This window comes from Chelonus insularis, unplaced genomic scaffold, assembly GCF_013357705.1.
Source record: "Chelonus insularis isolate UGA/USDA-ARS -01 unplaced genomic scaffold, ASM1335770v1 contig_94_pilon, whole genome shotgun sequence".
Lineage (NCBI taxonomy): Eukaryota > Metazoa > Arthropoda > Insecta > Hymenoptera > Braconidae > Chelonus > Chelonus insularis.
The window spans coordinates 205,781-227,748 of NW_023276783.1; the positions used below are offsets into that span (position 1 = coordinate 205,781).

The window sequence follows — 21,968 nt, forward strand, 5'->3', positions numbered from 1 at the left end:
TAATTAGTAAATTATTTTATTGTTATTATAACATTTATCGAGGCTTTATAAACAATAATTGATTAAAAAGAAAAACCAATCATAAAAATGGAAACGTTAAATTAGTAATCGTCAAGTTTCTAGGTTTACCTTACATTGCATATCTGATTTATTTTAATCGAATATATTTTATTTAATTAATTATTGTTGATAAATGTAAATAATTGATCTAACTTGTAAATATTTCATAGGATCCTACCGGACCAGATGGTGGTACTTATCGGTGCCATGTTCAGAACGAATTTGGAGAAAGCAACGCGAATCTTAACTTGAACATCGAAGCTGAACCAGAACCGGAAGGCGATGGACCGACTTTCGTAGAGAAGCCCAGGATTCAATCGCAAGATGGTGGTAAAATTGTTATTATGGATTGTAAAGTCAGGGCTAAACCTAAGCCAGAAATTGTCTGGACTCATGCTGGAAAAGTAGTCAATGAGTCATCTAAAATAAAACTTAGTGTTGTAAAAGAAAAGGAAGATATTTATTATATCAAACTCGTCCTTAACGATCCTGGTGCTGATGATTCTGGATTGTATAAATGTAATATCAAGAATACTCTTGGGGAACTTAATGCAAATCTCACTTTGAACGTCGAAAGTAAGTAATTTTATTGATAAAAATGAGTTGAAAAAATAATATTTTACTTGATATTTATAAATTGAATATTTTATTTTAGTTATTCCGGTGATAAAAGAAAAACCCAAAGTGATTAAGATTGTCAAAAAGAAGACAGTTATAGTTGAATGCACAGTTCTGTCCAAGTTTGCACCAGACTGTACGTGGTTTAAAGAAACTCAGGCAGTAAAGGAAGACTCAAGACACAAACTCCATGTAGAAAAAGTTAAAGAAGGAGAATTTGCTGTCAAACTAGAAATTGAACAAATTTCTACTGCTGACAAAGGAAGATATAAACTCGTAGCAAGGAATGAGAAGGGTGAAGCTACTTCACAAGTTGTTGACATTGCTGAACTTCCAGAAGAAGTGGAAAAGCCCAAGATTGGCTCTGGATTAAAATCAGTGGTAAGTAACTTATTTAATTTCTTTTTGATCCCTATAATTTTTTTCACTTTTATCCAAAATAATATTCACATCTTATTATAATTTCTAGACTGTCGAGCATGGCGAAAATTTCGAATTATCTGCATCACTTACACGTCAAGATAAAAAAGTCACTATTGAGTGGTACAGGTTAGTGTAATTAATTTAATTGATTATCACTATTAATTTAGAAATATTATTATTAATTTAATTATATTTTTATCTCTACACAGAGACACAACTATAATAAAGAGCTCCAAAAATATCCAAATTTCATTTAATGGAATTGAGATGAAACTAGTTATAACCTCAGCCACAGAGGAATTTAGCGGTACCTACAAAGTCGTTGTGAGCAACGAAGCCGGAAAAGATGAATCGAGCACAACTGTTACAGTCAAGGCAAGCTTTATTCTCATATTTCAAATATTTTCATCAAACTACTTAATTATTTTTAGCATAGCTATTTATTTTTTTACTTATTTATCTTGTCATAAAATACTAGCTTTATTTGATCAACTTGAAAGACCATCAGTTCTTGAGCAACGGTTATTGAGGTTTTAGCAACATATTTTTATTAAGTTTCTTTTTCTTGTAACTTACCTCAGTTTGGTTGATTACTTATTTGTCTTAATTTCACTTTGCACTATCATTAGAAACTATTTCCTCATTTTTTGCTATTTATGTTCGTTTGCTTAAAATTATTACGTCGTATGCGTCATCTAAAAAAATTTACAGAAACGTACAGAAAAGAAAAAAGAAGAAGAAGAAGAAATAAAGAAAAAGAAAAAAGTAGAGAAAAAGAAAGAAGAAGAGAAAATCGAGGAAGTTAAGAAGTTAGAAGAGAAAAAAGTTGAAGAGAAAAAGAAGATTGAAGAGTTCAAGAAGGAGGAGGAAGAAAAGAAGGTATTCGAGAAATTTATCAACAAGTTAAGCTTCAATAAACTGACCCAACTAACAATTTTAGTCCGTAGAAAATGCTTCAAAATGCACTGACTATTTTAACTCAAGGATCGACAGCTTCTATATGCAACATTTCATCAGAAAGTTCTTCACATTCGTAAATGTGAATACGCGTTTTTTTTTATATACATCCGATAAAAATTTTCTCGTTTTCGAACGTTATTACGTTCATAGGAATATTCAATAACTGAATCCATTGATGAGGACGATAATGCTAGTGAAATAACAGAGGAAGACGAAGACTTGGTGAGTGTCATCGAGTCCAGTATCGCCGAGTCAATATTTGATGAACCAAAGTCCACCATTTCTGACATAATTACACTTGTTCAGGTACACATAAATACACTACACAAACACATATTGAATCAGTAAATAAGTTGCGGTTTTAACTTTGGTATTTTTTTCACTACAAGTATTTATAAAAATGTACTTTTAAACACATAAATCTTAAAAGAGTACACTTATTTACTTGTCCACTATATATACTCTACAATTATCTACACTTTATATTCTTATACTTTCATACTGCACAACACTGTCGTAGACTCTAGTGTTTCTAAATTTTTTCAAATTTTCTACAGAAGTATTTCTCTGTTATTTTCATCTTCGAATTTCATTTCTATTTTTTTCACATTTTCCTATTGCTTTGAATCTGTCATTTTGTTATCTTGAACATAGTGATCAACCTTTTTTTTATTAATTTTTTTTAAGGATAAACAAGAGAAGAAACAAAATGGTCTTCCCAAACCAGACAAGGTAACATACTTACATATCATTATCATTTTTATCAAGGATCTTTGATAAAACAGACACTTTAAATACCTCCTTCATATTAATAATTAGAAAATGAATTTTGAGCAAAAGCAAACTTTGAGCAATTTATAAATCTATTTAATCTAAATTGATATACTTTCAAGTTGAACAAATATTAATTTTTATAATTTTTTCCAGGAAACTGAAATTTCGGTGAGTGTGAAGGCAGTAAAATTGATAAAGCATATGATCAATATTTTTTTTAGATATTATACTTTAAAAAATAGTAGAATGAAACTATAAAATTTGCTTCAATTAATAACTGATCATGCGCTTTAATTTGTAGTAGTACTGCTTATTGATAATATTAAATTAGCAATGTCTATTTTTATATTTATTTATTATATGATGCTTTACTAAATACTTTTTTATTTCTTAGTGAGCCAGTTTATGAGTCTTCTATAAAGCTTCTTTGCTGAATCGAGAGACCTAAGACAATATAAAAATTTCTCGTTAAATAATTATTTAGGCAAAGTAATTTTTGGGCTTCATTTTTTTTTCTATTCGTTTGTTTAATTACTATTACACAAGAAAAACATTGCATGCAAAAAATTATGTGATTTCCCTTTAAAAGGTTTTAAATCAAGCATGAAAATAATATCCTAAGTTTTGAATGTTGAGAGTGTTTTGTAATCACTTATTTACATAAGATTGTGAAAAAGTATACATTTATTGAACAGAAGAAAAAGGAAGAGACTTTCAACAATGTTGAACAAGTGGAAGAAAGGAAGTCCTTGAAGGTATTTATTCTATTACTGCTTGATCTTTTTTATTTATCAATTGTTATTGAAATATATTTTCTTGTGAAATTCACAGAAAAAGTCTGAACCAAAACCAGAAGACAAAAAAGAACCCGAGAAGGTACGATAAGTCTGATAAAGTTTAATCAAAAAAGTTTTTGTCTATTGGTAGTAAATAAATATTTTTTTTCTCAGAGGAAATCGATTAAGAAGAAGGAAGTTGAAGTGACTGATAAGTCACGTGAAACTACTCCGAAACCGGAAAAAATATCTTCTCGCAAGTCTTCTATAAGTAGAGTATGTACAGTTTAAATCATAGATGAATTATTTTTTTTAAAAAAAAACGGATTAAAAACATACGAATTAACATATTACGGAAATGAAAAAATTTATAAAATTTTAGGTAGAAGAGTTGAAAACTGAAAGCCGACGAAGCTCTCTCGTCTCCACTACTGAGGAAACAGTGAGTTCATTAATGTCATTCTTTAATTAGCCGCTTACTATATTTCCATCATTATTTTTTTATAATTTTTTTTTCCCACTCCTTGTAGATTACAGAAAATGGTAGTCCATTTTCCAGTAGACGGTCTTCATTGCAACAGGTACACAAAAATAAAAAAAAATATATTTCAAAATTAACAATAACAATAAATTGGAAATGATTGGTACCTTTGAGCCATAAAATAGTGTACGAGCAATAAAGATAACAAATAGTATCCTCAATAAACTTTTTACAGAAGTTAACAAAAAATTCATAAACTAATTATTAATTCTGTTAGGTTGAAGAAGAGAAGTCTTCTAGTCGTCGATCTTCAATTATGGAGAAGAAAAAAGTTACAGAAAAGGTAAGACATTCAATCGATACAAATAATAAATATTTATTTTTAGAATTTCTTCACACATTTCTGAAACATATATTTATTACATGAACATTTTCATCATAAAATTTAGAAAACAAAACCAACGGAAAAAACAAAGCCAGCTGAGAAAATTGAAGACGTGAAGGTACACTTAAAAACATTGTTATTAACACAAATAATTGTATTTATTTCGAAATTACTTTTCATAAACAAATACACTACTTATGCCATTGAATTTCAATACTTTTAGGATAAACCCGAATCGAAATCAAAATTATCTGTGGATGAACCTTCACCACTGAAGGTAAGGGTTCAACGGAGAAAAATTGGAATAAAATCAGGAATCACTTTAAAATCAATTATTACAGTTGCTGAGGACTATTTTGATACAATATTTTTAACTTTATTAAAAAAAAAATAATACTTTTAATTCTAATTTAATACTTTTGAATATTAATTCAACGAAAAAACTTTCTAATACAAATCATTTATTTTTTCTAAAGTATCAAAACTATCCACAGTAATTGTGTATTGATATTAATTAAAATTATTATTCCGATCATTCAAACACTATACAATAACTTTCAGAAACGATTATCAGTTTCAAAGGACACTCCTGCTAAAAAAGAAGAGGTATATATTCGTTATATTGTCTAAATTATAAAAATCAAAAATTATTTGACCAATCTTATTTATTTATTCCAACAATTCTCTAGGAAAAACCAGTAGTAGATTTGAAACCCGTAGACAAAAAAATAGCTGAATTAAAGGTACATTAAAATTTTTTACAAAATTAGAACGATATTTCGAAAAATGAAAAAAAAATTTTCAAATTAGAAAACATATAATTCTTTTATTCGTTTTATCTAAATTTCTGATCTCGAACAAATTTATTTTATAGAAGGATGGACCTACACTAAAACCTAAAAGTAAACTTTTAGACAAGCCAGAACTTCAGGTACACCAATACTCAACAAAATTTATAATTAATACACAAGAATCATTCATCACAATTACTCAAAAAAAATCACCAATACTAAATATCATGAATATCATACCGAATAATTAATTTACTAATTATTACAGCATCACTTTTGCTACGTAACATTGGAGAGCTGCTATATCAATTACTGTGAACTTTAAAGTCATTACTATGCTCTATTATTACAATCTTTATTTCTTTGTTACAGAAGGAAGAAGTAGTTCTCAGAAAGAGCAGCTTAAAACCTGTTCAAAAGGTAAATTACTTTTGAATTCATGTATTTATGCTACAGTCAGAAAAATGATTTATCCAATCTATCTTTAATTAAAAGTAATTAAAATAAAGTTTATCAAATTCTTGAATATTTCAAATCTTATTTTTCAATTGATATTGATATAATTTAATATAATTAGGAAACAGATTTTCCACATAATTCGAGAAGAAAATTTGTAATTCAGCTTTAATTAACAAGTTTATGTTCAAAAAAAATATTATAGTGATAACCTAAATTTAAATTTCAATCTACAAGTTTGAGTTGAAAAGTTTCAATTGATATTCTGCTTTTCATCATCTTATAAAGTCATTCCTTCTCACTTCCGTGAACAAAATTAAACTTGTAAGCTCGTGTTATTCTTATGAAATAATTTTGTTTATTTTTTTTGCAGGTGGAAGAGAAAGAAAAAATAGAACTCAAGGTAAGAATCTTTATAATTAAAAATAAAATAACATCATGTAAATATTCATAAATAATGAATCAAATCGTACATATAATAATATCATATGTACATATTCATTTGTGATATGCTTGTTATAAGAAGTAGTAGTTGGAAAAACACTTTTGTGTTAAGTATAATAATAATCTACAGTAGAATATAACTTGTGACTAATTAGCATTTATTAAACTAATCTATAAAAATGTAGTCGACCAATGGCGAATCCAATGATGCAGAGCAAAATGACAAAGAGTATCGTAAGCTGCCAAAGGTGGCAGCAAAATTCGAGAACTTCCTCAGTGTACAACTAAAACCCGTAGTTAAAGAACCTAAACAGCCTCAAAAGGCAGAAAATGGCATAAGTTATGAATTGAAGGTATCCCTCGAAAGAACAAGGCTTCAAAATTTCTTCATTCTTCTTGATTTATTTATTCTATAGGCCCACTATTGATTATCTATCTTCCAAATTCTACCAAATCACAACTATCACTCGTTTCCGCTATTTTTTGCAGCTACTGGAAATATTTACTCTTAATCATATTAAGCACAACCTTTAATGACAAATTATTATGAGATTAAGTTGACTCGTAAATCCACAATTTATCATAAATTTTTGGCACTCGCACTTTACACTTAAATCACTTGCTTGAAAATTACTTTAAGCTACGATCGCACTTGAAATTGCACCGCAAATACACATATCAGCACTGAAATTCTACAAAAAAAATTGGATGTTGTAATCACGAATCTGTTATTAAAATTATTAATATCCAATTCACTGTCAATAACAAGATCTCAATACAATAAGTAATTCATTTTAAAACTATGCATATTATTTTTTTAATCAAATTTATTTCATTCCCTTACTTAGAAAACCGAGAAGGCAGAGAAGAAAGATGTAAAGAAAACAAAAGTCTCGAAAGCTGATAAAGAAAAGAGCTATGAACTTCCAGAGATTCCAGACTATGAAAGACCGGTGTTAGAGAAACCTCAAGAATTTGAATTTTCAGAATATGGAGGTCGTGAGAAAACAAAACTTGATCGACCAGCAACACAGGTTTGTACATTTTTCAATATTATCGTGACTCAAAAATCAATATTTCAATTAATAATAAACGAATCTAACATTGTTTATTTATTTTTTTTACAGAAATTCGACTCAAAAGTGAGTATATAAAGCAAAACATTGCACTATTTAATCAACATCAATTCAACTAACGTCAATACGATATCATGGTGTCGTTAAAATGTGAAATAATTTTCATAAAAGTTATGTCAATTTGACCGTGAGTGCATGCTAATTGCAGTTACATATTCTTGTCGTTTATTATTAATCATCAAGTTCTGAAGCTTAATCTTCTCGATCTTGGCACGAAATTTATATCACCACGTACACACGACTATTTTTGAGTAAAAATTTCGCGACTGTTCATGTGGAATTGTCCCTTCTACCTATTTTACGATGAGCCTCGACATCTAGACTTGGATATAACGTCCCTATCATCCCGCCGTTTGAAAAGCTCTTTGGTTTAGTTGAAACTACCGTGAGGACCATTTTCTATTTTCGGTTTGTGTGTCCACTAATTTACCTTATGTAAATCGTTCTCTCGAGTGGTCAGTCATGGACTCACGAAGCCAGTTGAAAGCTCGGAAGGTTTCCATACACTAAATTCGGATTTCATCAAACGAAACAAAAGCGTATCAATCAAAATAGTGATAAAGCCGTTCAATAGACAGACAAATTAAAAATAAAATCTCGGGAAAAGTGAAATTAATTATAAAATAATAAAATAATTAGAAATTAAATAATAAAAACTGATTAATTGTGTAGCCAAAACCACCGGAAATTAAAACACCTCAAGAGACGCCAAAGATCGAAGTTATCAAAGAAACAACTCCAGTTGGAAGCAGAAGACCATCTCTTGTGCCTGGAAGTGGTGCAAGTAGTCGTCGTGGGTCTCTTATTCCTCCTGAGGAATTGGGACGCAGACCTAGTCTTATCATCAGCGACGAGGTAAGTTTTGCTAAGTTATTAGATTGGAGATATCTAAATTCGTTGATTTTTGGATTAATTGAATGTATTCATGATTATGTCATGGAAAAGGAACAAAATTTTCAATGAAATATCCAAACATCAACAAATTTGTACAAATAAATTTTATTTCTCGTTTTTTGTCGCTCATATTGAAAGAACACCCATGTAGATATTCGTATATGTCTTGGTCCTAGCACTTTGTAAAGTATATTTATATGTTCTCCTTTGATTATATTTATTTAGTTTATTGATTGATTGATTTATTTTTTTTTTGTATTTGTCATACTTAGTCTTATTGAATTGCCATCGAATGTCAAAGTTGATTTTTTAATGTATGACTGTTGACTGTAGATTTTGAACATTCTTGTCTCCTTTGAAAATAAGTTGTGCTAGCACATTGAGTAAATTGAAATTATTGCTTGTATTGTTCAATATCAAAGCAATGATTGCTTGGTTGATATCCGGTTATTTCCAACCATTTATCCTTTATAAAAGACACCTTGATTTTTATGAAGAGAAGTTTTGGCGTTCGGGTTAGTGTTTTCAATTTCAGGACAATTCATCCAACAGAATCATGGAAGCAAGGATATCTATCTATTATATTATAAATTGGTATCTTTAAACTTATGGAATATAAGATATGAAGCTTCGATCTATACACGTTCACTTACACACTATACACACAACTTGTATATAAAAATTTCATCCATAGGAGAATAGGAAGCTGCGTCCTGGCGAAGTGATTGAAGAGAAGAAGGTGAGAATGTTCATGTCACCAATAAAAATAAAATAATCCAACTTTTATACAATATAATATTCAATCAGTGCAATATTTTTCATTTAATTTTAATGAATTTAATTGAGATGTTTTATTCAACATTTATGCACTTTTTCGCTATACTGCAAAAAAATCTTATCAGATTCTTTTACAGTTTTTTTTTCACTTACACAAGCACACTTACGCACGCACAATTTTTACTTATAATGAAGAAGATTAAATTTATTCTTTTAATTAGAATTTAAAATTAATCCGTTTCATTAATTTCATTCTTCTATTCTTATTTAATTAATACATCAAAAACTAAAACTCGTTAAATTTAATTTTTTGTTTTGAGTGAATTAAAATAGTTTTTAAAATAACTTTGATGAGAATATAAAATGAATAGAAGAATATTGAAATCCTGAAAAATAAAAGTTGCATTTCTTAATGAATCTTTAATAAATTAAATTTGAAAAAGAAAAATCAATATAAAATGCAGCTTTTTTGATTCAGTAAAGCATTAAAAATATAACGAATGAACTATTGAATGATAGATAAGTATTAAAACATCACACGTACAAACAAAAAAAAAATGCATTTGCATCTGGCACAGTCACAGAAGATAAAGCGAAAGGCGCATGATGCACCGAACTCGTCTTAATGCACTCTCTTTCTACTGCAACCGATAGAATGATGGTGGAGATAATAATAATTATAATCTATATGCACAATAAGAAATAATATAACTATTAATATTAATAAATATTAATAAAAAAATAAAATATAATATAAAATAACGTAATAGTAATATGAAGGAAGGTAAACCTCGAAATATCTGTCATAAGTAGGTAATACCTGGATTCTTGCATATTCTTATCTTAAAGTGCGAAATTAACCCGTGAATTCAGCCTCGTGGCTCGTTTTTGCACACGTTTGTCGGCGGGGTAGCAATTAAATTCTTAAAATATAATTTCTGAAAATAGTTAAAGACACGGGATTGTTGCTGAGTGGATCCCGGTACCATTTGCCAGGTCGATAGTTTGGTCCATTTGATAATCATCCGTGAATCATTTCACACTGTCTTCTTCTTTACCGCCGTCATCGCGTCCTAGAAGAACGCTAATGGCTCGTGAAAAGTTGCACGCGTGTACGAAAGATAAAATATCTATCCACTTTACTTGTCTACCATTTATCATCCATTCTAATTGCTATTTGAACCGAGGGTGGATTCAACACTCACATTGCAAACACATAACTCGATTCTTCCTGCCAAATGGGTTTTATATTTGATTTTCAGTAGAATTAAATTTAGATCTGTGTTAGAATTAAAACAATTTTTTGAAATATTTTATTTGAAAATTCTTATGTATCATTAGATGATTTATTTAACTATAAATGATTACGCTCATTAAAATGACAGTTTGGCAGACTTTTGAATTAATATCCTGGCTTGCTCTAGTCCATATTATTGTCAGAGGGAACCCACCTCAACAATTAAGCTTGACGAATTGCTCAACAGTATTGTTACATCATGTTAACAGGTTTAACTTAGTTGTTTAAATTAGACTTCTTGTCATCATGACACGTGTTTTACAATAATTCTACTTCTTACCGTAACTGTCAACGACTTTTTAAGAATGTCACCAAATTTTTCCTTTAATGTTCTATTGCCAAATATTTCGAGGTTACTTACTTTCTTATCAGCATTGATCGTACATTCGTTTGCTTCAACTCTCATTTATTATCAAAAGTCTATTTGATTTGAAGCAAATGAGTGTGCAAGAAAAAGAATTTATCTGTAAAATCCTGGATGGCATATTGGAAAATATATCAATGTTGAAATAAATAACAGGATAGCACATAAATTCTTTTCTGAATCAATCGAAATTTTATGAAATGACTATTTACTCTCTTTCTAGCATTTAATCATCAGCTTTCTCTGTCATTGCGATTCTAGTATTTAAGAATTATTCTTTCACTTTAATCTTCCAAGCCATCGTGGTCAATCATCATCAACCATCATCTCATCATTTCTCTTTTATTAAATCCTGATATTGATTCTCAATTGGGGAAAAAATGTTGAAATGTTTATTGATAGATTATGTTGATACATCAGTTGATATTGAAATCATTTTGTGCAGGCTGGAAAGTTACGCCCCGGCGAGGTGTTAGACGCCAAGGTGAGATTTGTGTTCGCTATAACACAAAGCTTACCTTTCGAGTCCATTGATCTCATTTTTATTAATTTTTTTAAAAGTTTTTGTATTCTCATAAATTTCCTATTTAGCTCATCAATCCCGCAGTAAGATTCATTTTTTGATACTTGATGAATCATCATATTTTTTTTTTCAATTTTTCATTTCCCTCTAAGTTTTAGATGTCAATAATATTGAGATAATGAGATATTTTTTAATTAATTAATGATTTACGTCATTGACAAAATAATGCACTTAATTATCATTGATAAAATTTTATCTAATTAATGCTGATTTTATATGGAATATTTATCCCGCTAATCACGATAATCATTCACTCAATATACAGCCATTATCATCACGATCATCATCAACATTATTCACCAAAAGGACCGTAATCAAAATCATCGTCACTTACGTATTTACATGATTATTTCCTTCTCACCGGTAATATTCACTTTCATCAATTCAAGCATTTTCATTATAAAAAATTCATTGAGGAGATTTTTATATTAAAGTTCATCCAAAACATGAAATTCAAGTTTTTTGATAGAAAATTTTAAATAAAATTAAATTTATAACATATAATAATTGATTAATAAATAAATTAAATCGAGAAAAAAATCTCCTCAAATAAATTAAAACACCTAATGAAAGCACCACAGTGGTTAACTGACTTTTAATAAGAATACTTAATAATTAATAAGTACAATTTTTTTAGCTAATCTGGACCTGTTGCTGCCGCTGCAATGCTGGCCTCCAATACTTACACAACGCTAATCAAATAATTTATTCTGATAATAATAATTCTACTGAAGTATTTAATTTCAATAATATAAAAAAATAATGACTTATTTATAATAGACAACAATGTAAAACCTTCAGTTAGATACTCGTCCAGATAATCACTTTTAATCTCTTCTATCCTGTTAATACACTCACTTCTGCTACGTATCATCATCTTTAGTTAGCGAATTATTCTTCAACACCTGTTATATTTCACAAACTCTTTATTCACTATATTTTTTTTGACAAGCAGATTAAACACGGGCGCCCCGGTGAGGTGCAAGATAAACAGGTTAGATATTTTCAACGTGAAAACATTCAAATGTTTATTTTTACTCACTGGACATTTGTAAATATAATTCAAATTCATATATTCATGTATGTAGTTAGTTAAACTCAAACTGCCGTATTTATATATATATATATATTCAACTTCATCTAAAATTTGAATTGTACATTAGATTATTTAACTATTTAGTACATCTCTTAATATTTTCTGCTTTCAAAAGTAATGTTTAAATATCATTCTTTTTGTTTCATTTTGTTGTACATATATCTTCAAATGAATATAATGTCATGTAGATTTTCATTTTGTAAATACACTCAACAATTACATTGTGTAATTTCATAGTTCGAAGGATTAAAATAAATGATTTGAACTCAGTTTTTAATCCTGACAACTGTTAATTTGAAATCAAAAAAATACTTCTTAGTCTTGCATCATCACTATTTAGTCTCATTATATTTAATAAATAATCACTCATCATTATTATGTTGTAGATATTTTTTTATTCATCTTTAGATATATTTTCATTCTCAGAGGATGTCTCATAAATTTTTAAACAGTGCTTGATGTTGATACTCGTTGAATTAAATGAGACCATTGATGGGTTGATGATTTAGCACTTGAGACTCCTCAAACAAAGAAAATTACTACAAGATAAGATATTCAATGAAACAAAAATTCAAATTTTAAATTTAGATCATACTTGTCTGGATTGAATCATTCCATTGATTCTCAATTAACATACGAGGTTGACTAGTATAAAATAATTGAAATGCCTTGAGATCAAGCCAGATTATGAGACCAACGAGTTGATTTACAATTCACTTAATTAGATTTCTCAACAAATTTTACGTTTACTTTGACTTTGTAAAATAATAAATCACTCAGTGTAGCTAATTTTCCATCTTCTTATTTTGTAGCAATTTTCAATAAATTAACATTCTTCATTTTAGTCTTCTAATCATCGTCACAAAAATCATCGGTAGAACTCATAGTAGTTTACTCCATTACATCTATTATATTTCATACAAATATGTACTTACTGTAACTATTAAACATAACTCAATCCACTTATATTATTATAAGTAATATTAATAATAATAGCCGTTGAATTATAATAAACAATAAAATCTATTTTCTACTACAAAACCATTACAGGTTTACACTGCTGAAGTCCTCTGAATGAGCCCTATGATCAACTCCTTTACGTATTAATATATTTAAGAACGATATACTCTGTGTTTTTAACTTGCTTTCAACTATTTGAAACTTTATTCGTAATAACTGCTTTCTGTGTTTGAATGTATAATTTTTTATACTTGCTGCATTATGATTTTAACATAACTTATGAATTAGTTAATTATTTACGCTGTATTATATATTTATTGCTTTTTTTATTTTTTCATTTGTATTTGCTTAGTGAAAGCAATCTATATACCGATGATATTTATTGATAGTGATAGAAGATAATAATTTTATTAATTATGATATTAAATAATATTTTAAATACAGGTAAGATTTTTTACATAATCCTTCAGATGTCAACTCATACATTCTATTTTTTTATATCTACTGCTATGTTCAATAATGATTTTAGAAATATTTTTAAAGGATTAAAAATCATAATATCATCGGTATCTATTTGAATATTGAATATCTATTGAATTTATCAAATAGATGAATTTAAACAATATATATAAATAATTTTTAGAAGATTGTAAAACTAATAAAGTTCTATTGTAACAGCGACGTCGTCCGAGTACGGACCTCAGAAGACCAAGCGTGGCGGACCTTGAGAATAAGATCAACCAACCTAGTACACCCCTTCGAGATGTGGGACCCGCTGGACCACCACAAATCGTCGACGTGCAGGAGTCATACTCTGCAGTCGAGGACTCGACGGCCTATCTCACCGTTCAGGTGGAAGGAAATCCTGCGCCAACATTTAAATTCTACAAGGGAATGACAGAAATTATCGAAGGTGGTCGATTCAAATTCTTAACAGACACAGAAACAAATACCATCACACTATGTATGAGAAAAACCAAGCCTAATGATGAGGGAACATATAAAATTGTTATCAGTAATATCCATGGCGAGGATTCAGCTGAAATGCAGCTTTATGTATCCGGTAAGTTAATTTAATTTTATCTCAAAAGTTATTTTAATTTAATGTATAAATAGCGAAGCTATTATTGAATATAAGCTATAATTAGTTTCACTAATGAATAAAATACCTTATTTGAAATATTTTTATTTCTACGCTTTCAAGAAAAACGTGTATATTGACGTTGTTTGTAAATCAATCAATTCTGAGAAATTCTATAAAACTGGGTTCAGAATTAATTAAAAACTTTTTATTTATTAGCTTTTACATTCCATTATTGCTTGTAATTTAATTCCACTTGGAACTTTTTCTACTGATAATAATTTATGTTGATAGATGCCAGTGGAATGGATTTCCGAGCTATGCTCAAAAAAAGGAAATACCAAAAATGGGGAAGAGAAGACCCAGATCCAGAAAAAGTCGATCTCAAAGAAGTGGAAAAACCTATGCCAGCCTTAAAGAAGGTTGAAAAGGTACATTGTCCTTTTAATATTTTTCAATATCATCTTTTTATATTATTTATCTTCAGCAGCTATAATCGACTTGGTTTTATTTAAATAATTTATTCAACATACTTACAAGTAAGTCAACAAGTGGGTAAATTTCGTTCGATAGATGATGAATGTCCCTCTCAAGTCCGGTCGTTTATTCCTTATTTTAGACGTAATTAACATGTGTGAAAAGCAATGGTAACTAATTTATGATATGATGAAAAAAATTAAATAGAAAATGCAAGATGTAGTTTAACTCCTTGTCATGATTGAAATTTTTGCTATGATAAAACTTCAATACGTAATGAATAAATTGTAAAAAATTTATAACGTATTCATAGCCACTACCAGGTGGAAGAAGTTGGTATCAAGATGGCAACGAAATAGTGATCTTAGTGGAACGTGATGAAGAACTTCGAATACCTCTAGACAAGAAAGGCGAAACTAACTGGAGCTGGTTAAAGGTTTTACATTCCCCAAAACAAATTGAACCTATTATAAAATTTAATCAAAATTTTTATGAAGAGACGTATATCTCAAATATTTGAATTTATTCTTTATTTTTTAAATATTTATCGAGAAATTATTTATGATCTATGTTCTTGGGCACTCTCGCAGCAAAAACATGTCTATAATCTAATTTATTTTTCTATTTTTTACTTTCATATAGGATCATAAGGCTAAAGAATATTTATTTATTCATTTTATATTTTAAATATAAAACTTTCGTCTCTTGATCATTGGCTATCTAGTGAATTTGCGTGACTTCAAAAATGGTACATCAATTCCATCAATCAGTGTTTTAATTAATAGAAATTTAAATTAAAAATTCAATCAATTAAGTAGAAATAATTTATTTTCATTATCGAAATGAAATAAGTGGAAAAATGCTTGTCATAATTACTAAAATAAAACACTGATTATTGGTACTTCGAGGATCACAAACTAATAGGAAATTATTTCTTACCATCCGCGTTCGCGCTGATGTCCACAACTGATGATGGTTTAGGATGTCTTCGATATTCAACGTAGACCAAGCCTGCAAGAATTAATCGTCGACTGGCCAAAACTCGTCGTTCGTGTGAAGAAAAAGGTTCGATCGTTTCTCACATATTTCTCCCTTGAAGAAAATTTTTGCTCCAAAACATTTTGCATATCTCCAACGACATTAGAAATACAACCCTTTTGTTTTCTGAACACTTTAGTGGCTATAACGACCTGGAGCGGTTTATAAAGCCCGAGACTATACAAGCTTGTTGTTCGAGTCTCTCTTTTGGTCGCTTTTATTTGTACCCTTGCAAAATGAAAAAAAAGTCTAACTCGATAAAATGGTCGATCCTCGAAGTGCCACTTGAAACTAGACTGAAACAAGTCGACCCAACTATATATGAATTCGCTTATTTTTAATTAATTTCTTCCTTTTAGAACTGAGACTAAATCACTGATGTAAAAGACAGTTGTAGTTCTTTTATAAGCTCAACTATTTCCCTATTTAATCAGAAACATATCCACTGAGAAAAAATTCTAGTGGTTTTTGCTTGAAGTTTTAATCAATTCTACCAATAGATTGCTACATTGGATCTTTGCTACTACTTGAGTTGAATATTTTCACTGAATTATAAATTATAATAAATTAATTGTATCAACTAATCAAATTTACTATATTAACAAAGTTGAAGACTCTTTAAAATGGAAAAATCACTAGATGACTTTCCCAAGTGTACTTTTTCGAAAAACAAAATTAAAAAACACATCGATTAATCTTTTAAAAAAATTTAGGATACCAAAAAGTCAAACACAAACACATCCACGTCTACGCGTTATTTTTATTTCTAGACTAGTGGGTCACGTAGGCCATCATTGGCTGAACTAATACCCGACTGGCCGATCCTACGTCACTTCATCAAGACCGAGGTTGGCCAAATTGCCGATTGATGGATCAATCCTATTACGTGATATAGCTTTAATTCGAAATATGTATATATTATGGACGTCTGCATCATCGTCGTTGTTGCACGTCAATTCATATACATATACTTAAATTCATTCATTTAAGGCATTGATAATGATAACTAAGCTATCATACAGCATCCACTTGCCATTAAACATTCAAACTTTTTTACTAGACAATCAATTGTTTTCATGCTTGTCTACGAAATTTCGCACGAGAAAATTTGATTACTGGTCTAACAGCATCTGGACAATTGGGCATGATTATCAACGAGGGAGAATCATTTTTTTATCTATTTATACTGAGTCATCATAATAAAATGATAATTGTCTAAAATATAATGCATTCTTTAACTATTTGTTTTTATTTATATCAACAGATAAGATGAGCTGAAATTAATTGAAATAAACTGTAGATAAGATGAGTTATTAATTTATTATATCTTTTTTATGAAAATTATAGAAGCAAGATTCTTTCCTGAAACCTTTAGTGGATCAATATGCTAAAGAGGGTAAAGATAAGAAAGTTACGTTTGATGCAAACTTCTCCAAACCAAATGCAAAACCAAAGTGGTTCTTCCGTAAAGATGTATGTATTATTTTTACTTACAAATAAATTGTATTTATGTTTATTTGTTTTAGTAAACAAAATTTATTCTACTTTAGTTGTTATCTTTGAAATCTTTCATTTGAAGATTAATTAGAGACTGAATTTGGACAGCACAGAAAATGCAATTTTGTTGACAGATTAATTTACTTAATCCCAACAAATTGTACTAATGCCAAATAATTATTATTGTAAATTTATTTTTGATGTTAAAATATTTTCATTAGTTCTTATTTAATCATTTCCTGTTGATGAGTAATTAGTAACTCTGAAATTAATCATCCGTAGATTTTAGATCAAGAACAAAACACTTGTTGATGAAGTTTAAATATTCATAATTATTTTCGTTTATTTTTATAGGAGCTCTTCCCTTCATCGAAGTACAAATTCAAGAATGAAGAAGATTCTTATCAACTTGTAATTTTGAATCCCAAAGTTGAAGACACTGGCAAATACACTATTGACATTGGCGGAATAACAAGCACAGCTTTTCTCAATGTCGATGGTAAAAATAATTTTTTAAACTTATTATAGCCGTTAATTAAATTTTCTATCGTAAATCTTTTTAGATTTTTTAAATAAAAATAAATACTATTATTGTTATTTATACATTTTCCAGAACCTGATCCATCTTACACGTTTATCAAGCCCTTATCAAAACAGACTGAAGGTTTCACTAGACATGAAGCCTTCATGGAATGTACCCTCAGTTCAAATCTTGCTCAAGTTACTTGGTACAAAGGAAAAACGAAACTCGAGGTGATGTATTACTTTATTTTACAAAACTTTACTCCATCTATTCTACAGTAATATTAAATTAAATTCCTTATCTTTCAGGACGGTGATATATATGGAATCTCTAAGGACATGTCTGGAGTCTGTAGATTAACAATTAAAAATGCTAAGTTAGAAGATAGTGGTGAATATTGTTGTAAAATTAGTAAGCAAACGGAAAAGACAGAAACAACTCTTACTATTGTTGGTTAGTAGCAGAAAGAATTATTTTTATTACATTTACTTTTTACCTTTGTGTGTTTCAAGTATTACTAACTTTTCATTAAATTTCTATCAGAATACCCATACAAGTTCGTTAAAGTACTGAAACATCAACAAGCAGTAGAGAAAGAAACTCTTACATTGCTTTGTGAGCTCGATGATGCTGCTGGTGACGTTAAGTGGTTCAAAGGTGATCAAGAGATCACAGGAGATAAAAGGTATAATTGTTGAGAATATCTTACTAATTATAAAGTAATTAATTGTTATGAGCTTACTGATTGCAAATAGTAATTCAAAAAATTTTATCGGCTCAAGTAATTAATTATTTCAGTAGAAAAGTGATAATTGTCTATGTAATATTGTTAACAGGGTTCAAATTAAAGAAGACGGTCGCAAACGAAAGCTCATTATCAAAGATGCAAAAGTTACAGACGCTGGAATGTATTCTTGTGTCAGCAATGCTGATAAAACTGAAGCTGAAATCACTGTCAATTGTAAGTATCTAATTGAATCTATTAAAGTTTTATTTTTAATTAGTACAGCATTAACTTTTGTACTGATTCAACTTCATACTATTTGTCTAGACTTGAATCGTTTCAACAAGAAACTCAAAGACACTACTGGAATAGAACGAGAGAAGCTTGTTCTCGATGTAGAGCTTCAAGACCAAACAGCTCCAGCTGAGTGGACATTCAATGGCAAACCAATCGAACCCAATGATAGGATTGAAATAAAAAATCTTGGAGGTGGTAAACACCAATTAGTTTTCAATAAATTAGAAATGAGTGATGAGGGTGAAATTACTTGTAAGAGTGGAGAGCTCACAAGCAGTTGCAAACTCTCTGTGAGAAAAGGTGAAAGTAAACCAATACCGGAAATTCCCGATAAAGTGGAAGGTCCTTGTTCAGCGCCTATTGTCTTTATAATTCCATTCAAAATTGAAGGCACTAAACAAACTCCCATTGAAGCTAAGTTAATGAAAGACGGTAAAGCATTGCCTTTGAAAGATGTTGAGATTATCGTGGGTGAGGATAAAATTACTTATAAATACAAGAAACCTCAACGAGCTTTGTCCGGCATTTATCAAGTTGCCATTAGCAATGCTCAAGGAGAAGAAGTTAAAGATGTTAACATTATCATGCAAGATGTTCCAACAGCTCCACGAGATGTTGATGTAACTGATGTCTTTGCAACATCTTGTGTTGTATCATTCAAACCATCAGAAGATGATGGAGGCGCTCCTATCACCAAATATGTTATTGAACGTTTGGACATGAGTTTAAAGAATCAATGGGATAGTGTTGGTGAAGTAATGCCAGGAGAGAAATGCTCATATAAAGTAGAAGATCTTAAAACGAAAAAAGAATACAAATTCCGTATTCGCGCAGTTAATAAAATTGGAACAAGTGAACCTGCGATGTTTGGTAAGCCGATTCTCGCTAAAGATCCATGGGATGAACCTGGTAAACCTGAAAATGTTGAAGTCACTGACTGGGATGTGGATCATGCAGATTTGAAATGGACCAAACCAGAAAGCGATGGAGGTGCTCCAATCACTGGTTATGTTATTGAATATAAAGAAAAGTTTGGAAAAGAATGGGTGAAAGGAAAAGAAATTGATGGTGATGTTACATCTGGTACTATTGATGGCTTAAAAGAAGGAACTCAATATGAATTTAGAATTCGTGCAGTTAATAAAGCAGGACCTGGAGAACCTTCCGATGCAACTAAACCTATTATAGCTAAATGCCGATTCGTCAAGCCTTTTATTATTGGCGATCAACTGACCAATTTAGTTGTGAAAAAAGGTCAAGTTATCAAATATGATATTAAATATGGTGGTGAACCAGAGCCTGAGGTACATTGGTTCCTGGGATCAAAAGAATTAGCTCAAGATGCTGCTGAGCGAATAACGATCGATAAATATGAAAGAAATACTGTGATTACAATACGTAAAACTGTTCGTGCAGATTCTGGGAAATATAAATTGGTTCTCAATAATAGTTCAGGCGAATGTGAAAGCTCTGCTGATGTTGTAGTGCTTGATAAACCAACCGCACCTCTTGGTCCATTAGTTACAGAAGAAGTACGAGCAGATCATATCACTGTTAAATGGAAGAAACCCAAAGACGATGGTGGTTCTGAAATTACTGGATACACTTTGGAGAAAATGGATATGGATACAGGTCGTTGGGTTCCTGCTGGTGAAGTTGGACCTAATCAAGATAGCTTCACATTTTCAGGCCTTACACCTAATAAAAAATACAAGCTTCGTGTAAAAGCTACAAATAAAGAAGGTGAATCTGAGCCTTTGGTAACAGACGAAGCCATATTAGCGAAGAATCCCTATGACGAACCTGATAAACCAGGCAAACCTGAAATCTTCGATTACGATAATATGAGTGTATCCTTACGATGGGCAAAACCAGAAAAAGATGGTGGTAGACCTATTACTCATTATGTCATTGAAATGAAGGACAAATTCGCTCCAGATTGGCTAGAAGTAATGAAAACAACAGATGCAACTCCTGAAGCAAAGGTTGAAGGATTGAAAGAAAAAATGGTGTATCAATTTAGAGTTCGAGCAGTAAACAAAGCTGGACCTTCACAACCTAGTGAACCAACGGACAATCATATATGTAAACACAGAAATTTGAAACCAAGGATAGATCGTACCAACTTGAAATCAGTTGTTATCAAAGCTGGTCGTACTCATAAGTGGTCAGTTGATATTATTGGTGAACCTCCACCAAGAACTAATTGGATCTGGAGAGATAATATTCCTCTCACTACAACAGAGCGTATAAAAATTGATGATGTAGAATATCATACTGATTTTACAATTGTAAATGCAGTACGTAAAGATAGTGGAAAATACACATTGGTAGCAGAAAACGTTAATGGCAGAGATGAAGAAACTGTTGAACTCACAGTTCTTGGTAAACCTGATGCACCTGGTGGACCACTAGTGGTTACTGACGTTACCAATCAAACGGCCAAAGTCAAATGGCAGAAACCCGAAGACGATGGCGGTGTTCCTATTCAGGAATATGAAATTGAAAGGATGGACACCAAAACAGGCAAATGGGTCCGATGTGGAAAAGTACCAGGAAATTCACCTAACATGGAATTTGAAATTACTGGTCTCAATCCTGGCAATGAATACATGTTCCGAGTTACTGCAGTTAATGATGAAGGTGACTCTGAACCATTGATGAGCGAGAAACCGATTATAGCTAAGAATCCATTCGATGAACCTCATGCCCCAGGAACTCCATTAATTACTGATTATGATAATGAGTCTGTTAGTATTAAATGGACAGCTCCAGACTTTGATGGTGGTGCTCCAATTGAGAAATACATCATCGAGAAGAAGGATAGATATAAGCCGGATTGGGAAAAGGCTATGGAAGTTCCAGCCACTGGGGAATTAGCAGCTAAAGTTATGGGTTTGAAAGATAGAGCGGAATATCAGTTTAGAGTTATTGCTGTTAACAAAGCTGGACCTTCTCCACCATCTGATGCTTCTAAGATGCAAATGGTCAAACATAAAGCACGTAAGTATATCTTTTTTGTGATTAATTTTGTCTATAAATTTTGACATTAATTA

At 30.3% G+C, this 21,968-nt stretch overlaps 1 protein-coding gene across 28 annotated transcripts in view; it reads left to right on the forward strand.

The window, feature by feature from the left end:
- The window catches only part of bent (projectin protein bent), a 51,741-nt gene that overhangs the window by 9,058 nt on the left and 20,715 nt on the right, over nucleotides 1–21,968 (forward strand). For 8 of the 28 annotated variants that reach the window (XM_035093210.1, XM_035093211.1, XM_035093209.1 and 5 more), the window contains 37 exons: nucleotides 231–636; nucleotides 716–1,059; nucleotides 1,148–1,227; nucleotides 1,311–1,476; nucleotides 1,813–1,980; nucleotides 2,212–2,367; nucleotides 2,749–2,793; nucleotides 2,989–3,003; nucleotides 3,531–3,590; nucleotides 3,667–3,711; nucleotides 3,786–3,887; nucleotides 3,994–4,053; nucleotides 4,142–4,192; nucleotides 4,370–4,435; nucleotides 4,542–4,595; nucleotides 4,701–4,754; nucleotides 5,039–5,083; nucleotides 5,167–5,220; nucleotides 5,352–5,408; nucleotides 5,641–5,688; nucleotides 6,098–6,127; nucleotides 6,354–6,521; nucleotides 7,017–7,202; nucleotides 7,296–7,310; nucleotides 7,977–8,159; nucleotides 8,893–8,937; nucleotides 11,082–11,120; nucleotides 12,175–12,213; nucleotides 13,954–14,338; nucleotides 14,651–14,787; nucleotides 17,219–17,344; nucleotides 17,723–17,867; nucleotides 17,982–18,121; nucleotides 18,200–18,344; nucleotides 18,435–18,576; nucleotides 18,728–18,852; nucleotides 18,943–21,915. In XM_035093210.1, the coding sequence (XP_034949101.1) occupies nucleotides 231–636; nucleotides 716–1,059; nucleotides 1,148–1,227; nucleotides 1,311–1,476; nucleotides 1,813–1,980; nucleotides 2,212–2,367; nucleotides 2,749–2,793; nucleotides 2,989–3,003; nucleotides 3,531–3,590; nucleotides 3,667–3,711; nucleotides 3,786–3,887; nucleotides 3,994–4,053; nucleotides 4,142–4,192; nucleotides 4,370–4,435; nucleotides 4,542–4,595; nucleotides 4,701–4,754; nucleotides 5,039–5,083; nucleotides 5,167–5,220; nucleotides 5,352–5,408; nucleotides 5,641–5,688; nucleotides 6,098–6,127; nucleotides 6,354–6,521; nucleotides 7,017–7,202; nucleotides 7,296–7,310; nucleotides 7,977–8,159; nucleotides 8,893–8,937; nucleotides 11,082–11,120; nucleotides 12,175–12,213; nucleotides 13,954–14,338; nucleotides 14,651–14,787; nucleotides 17,219–17,344; nucleotides 17,723–17,867; nucleotides 17,982–18,121; nucleotides 18,200–18,344; nucleotides 18,435–18,576; nucleotides 18,728–18,852; nucleotides 18,943–21,915 (7,099 nt within the window). The remainder of the gene's footprint in view (nucleotides 1–230; nucleotides 637–715; nucleotides 1,060–1,147; nucleotides 1,228–1,310; nucleotides 1,477–1,812; nucleotides 1,981–2,211; nucleotides 2,368–2,748; nucleotides 2,794–2,988; nucleotides 3,004–3,530; nucleotides 3,591–3,666; nucleotides 3,712–3,785; nucleotides 3,888–3,993; nucleotides 4,054–4,141; nucleotides 4,193–4,369; nucleotides 4,436–4,541; nucleotides 4,596–4,700; nucleotides 4,755–5,038; nucleotides 5,084–5,166; nucleotides 5,221–5,351; nucleotides 5,409–5,640; nucleotides 5,689–6,097; nucleotides 6,128–6,353; nucleotides 6,522–7,016; nucleotides 7,203–7,295; nucleotides 7,311–7,976; nucleotides 8,160–8,892; nucleotides 8,938–11,081; nucleotides 11,121–12,174; nucleotides 12,214–13,953; nucleotides 14,339–14,650; nucleotides 14,788–17,218; nucleotides 17,345–17,722; nucleotides 17,868–17,981; nucleotides 18,122–18,199; nucleotides 18,345–18,434; nucleotides 18,577–18,727; nucleotides 18,853–18,942; nucleotides 21,916–21,968) is intronic. The other 20 variants (XM_035093216.1, XM_035093236.1, XM_035093217.1 and 17 more) reach the window with 19 other exon arrangements.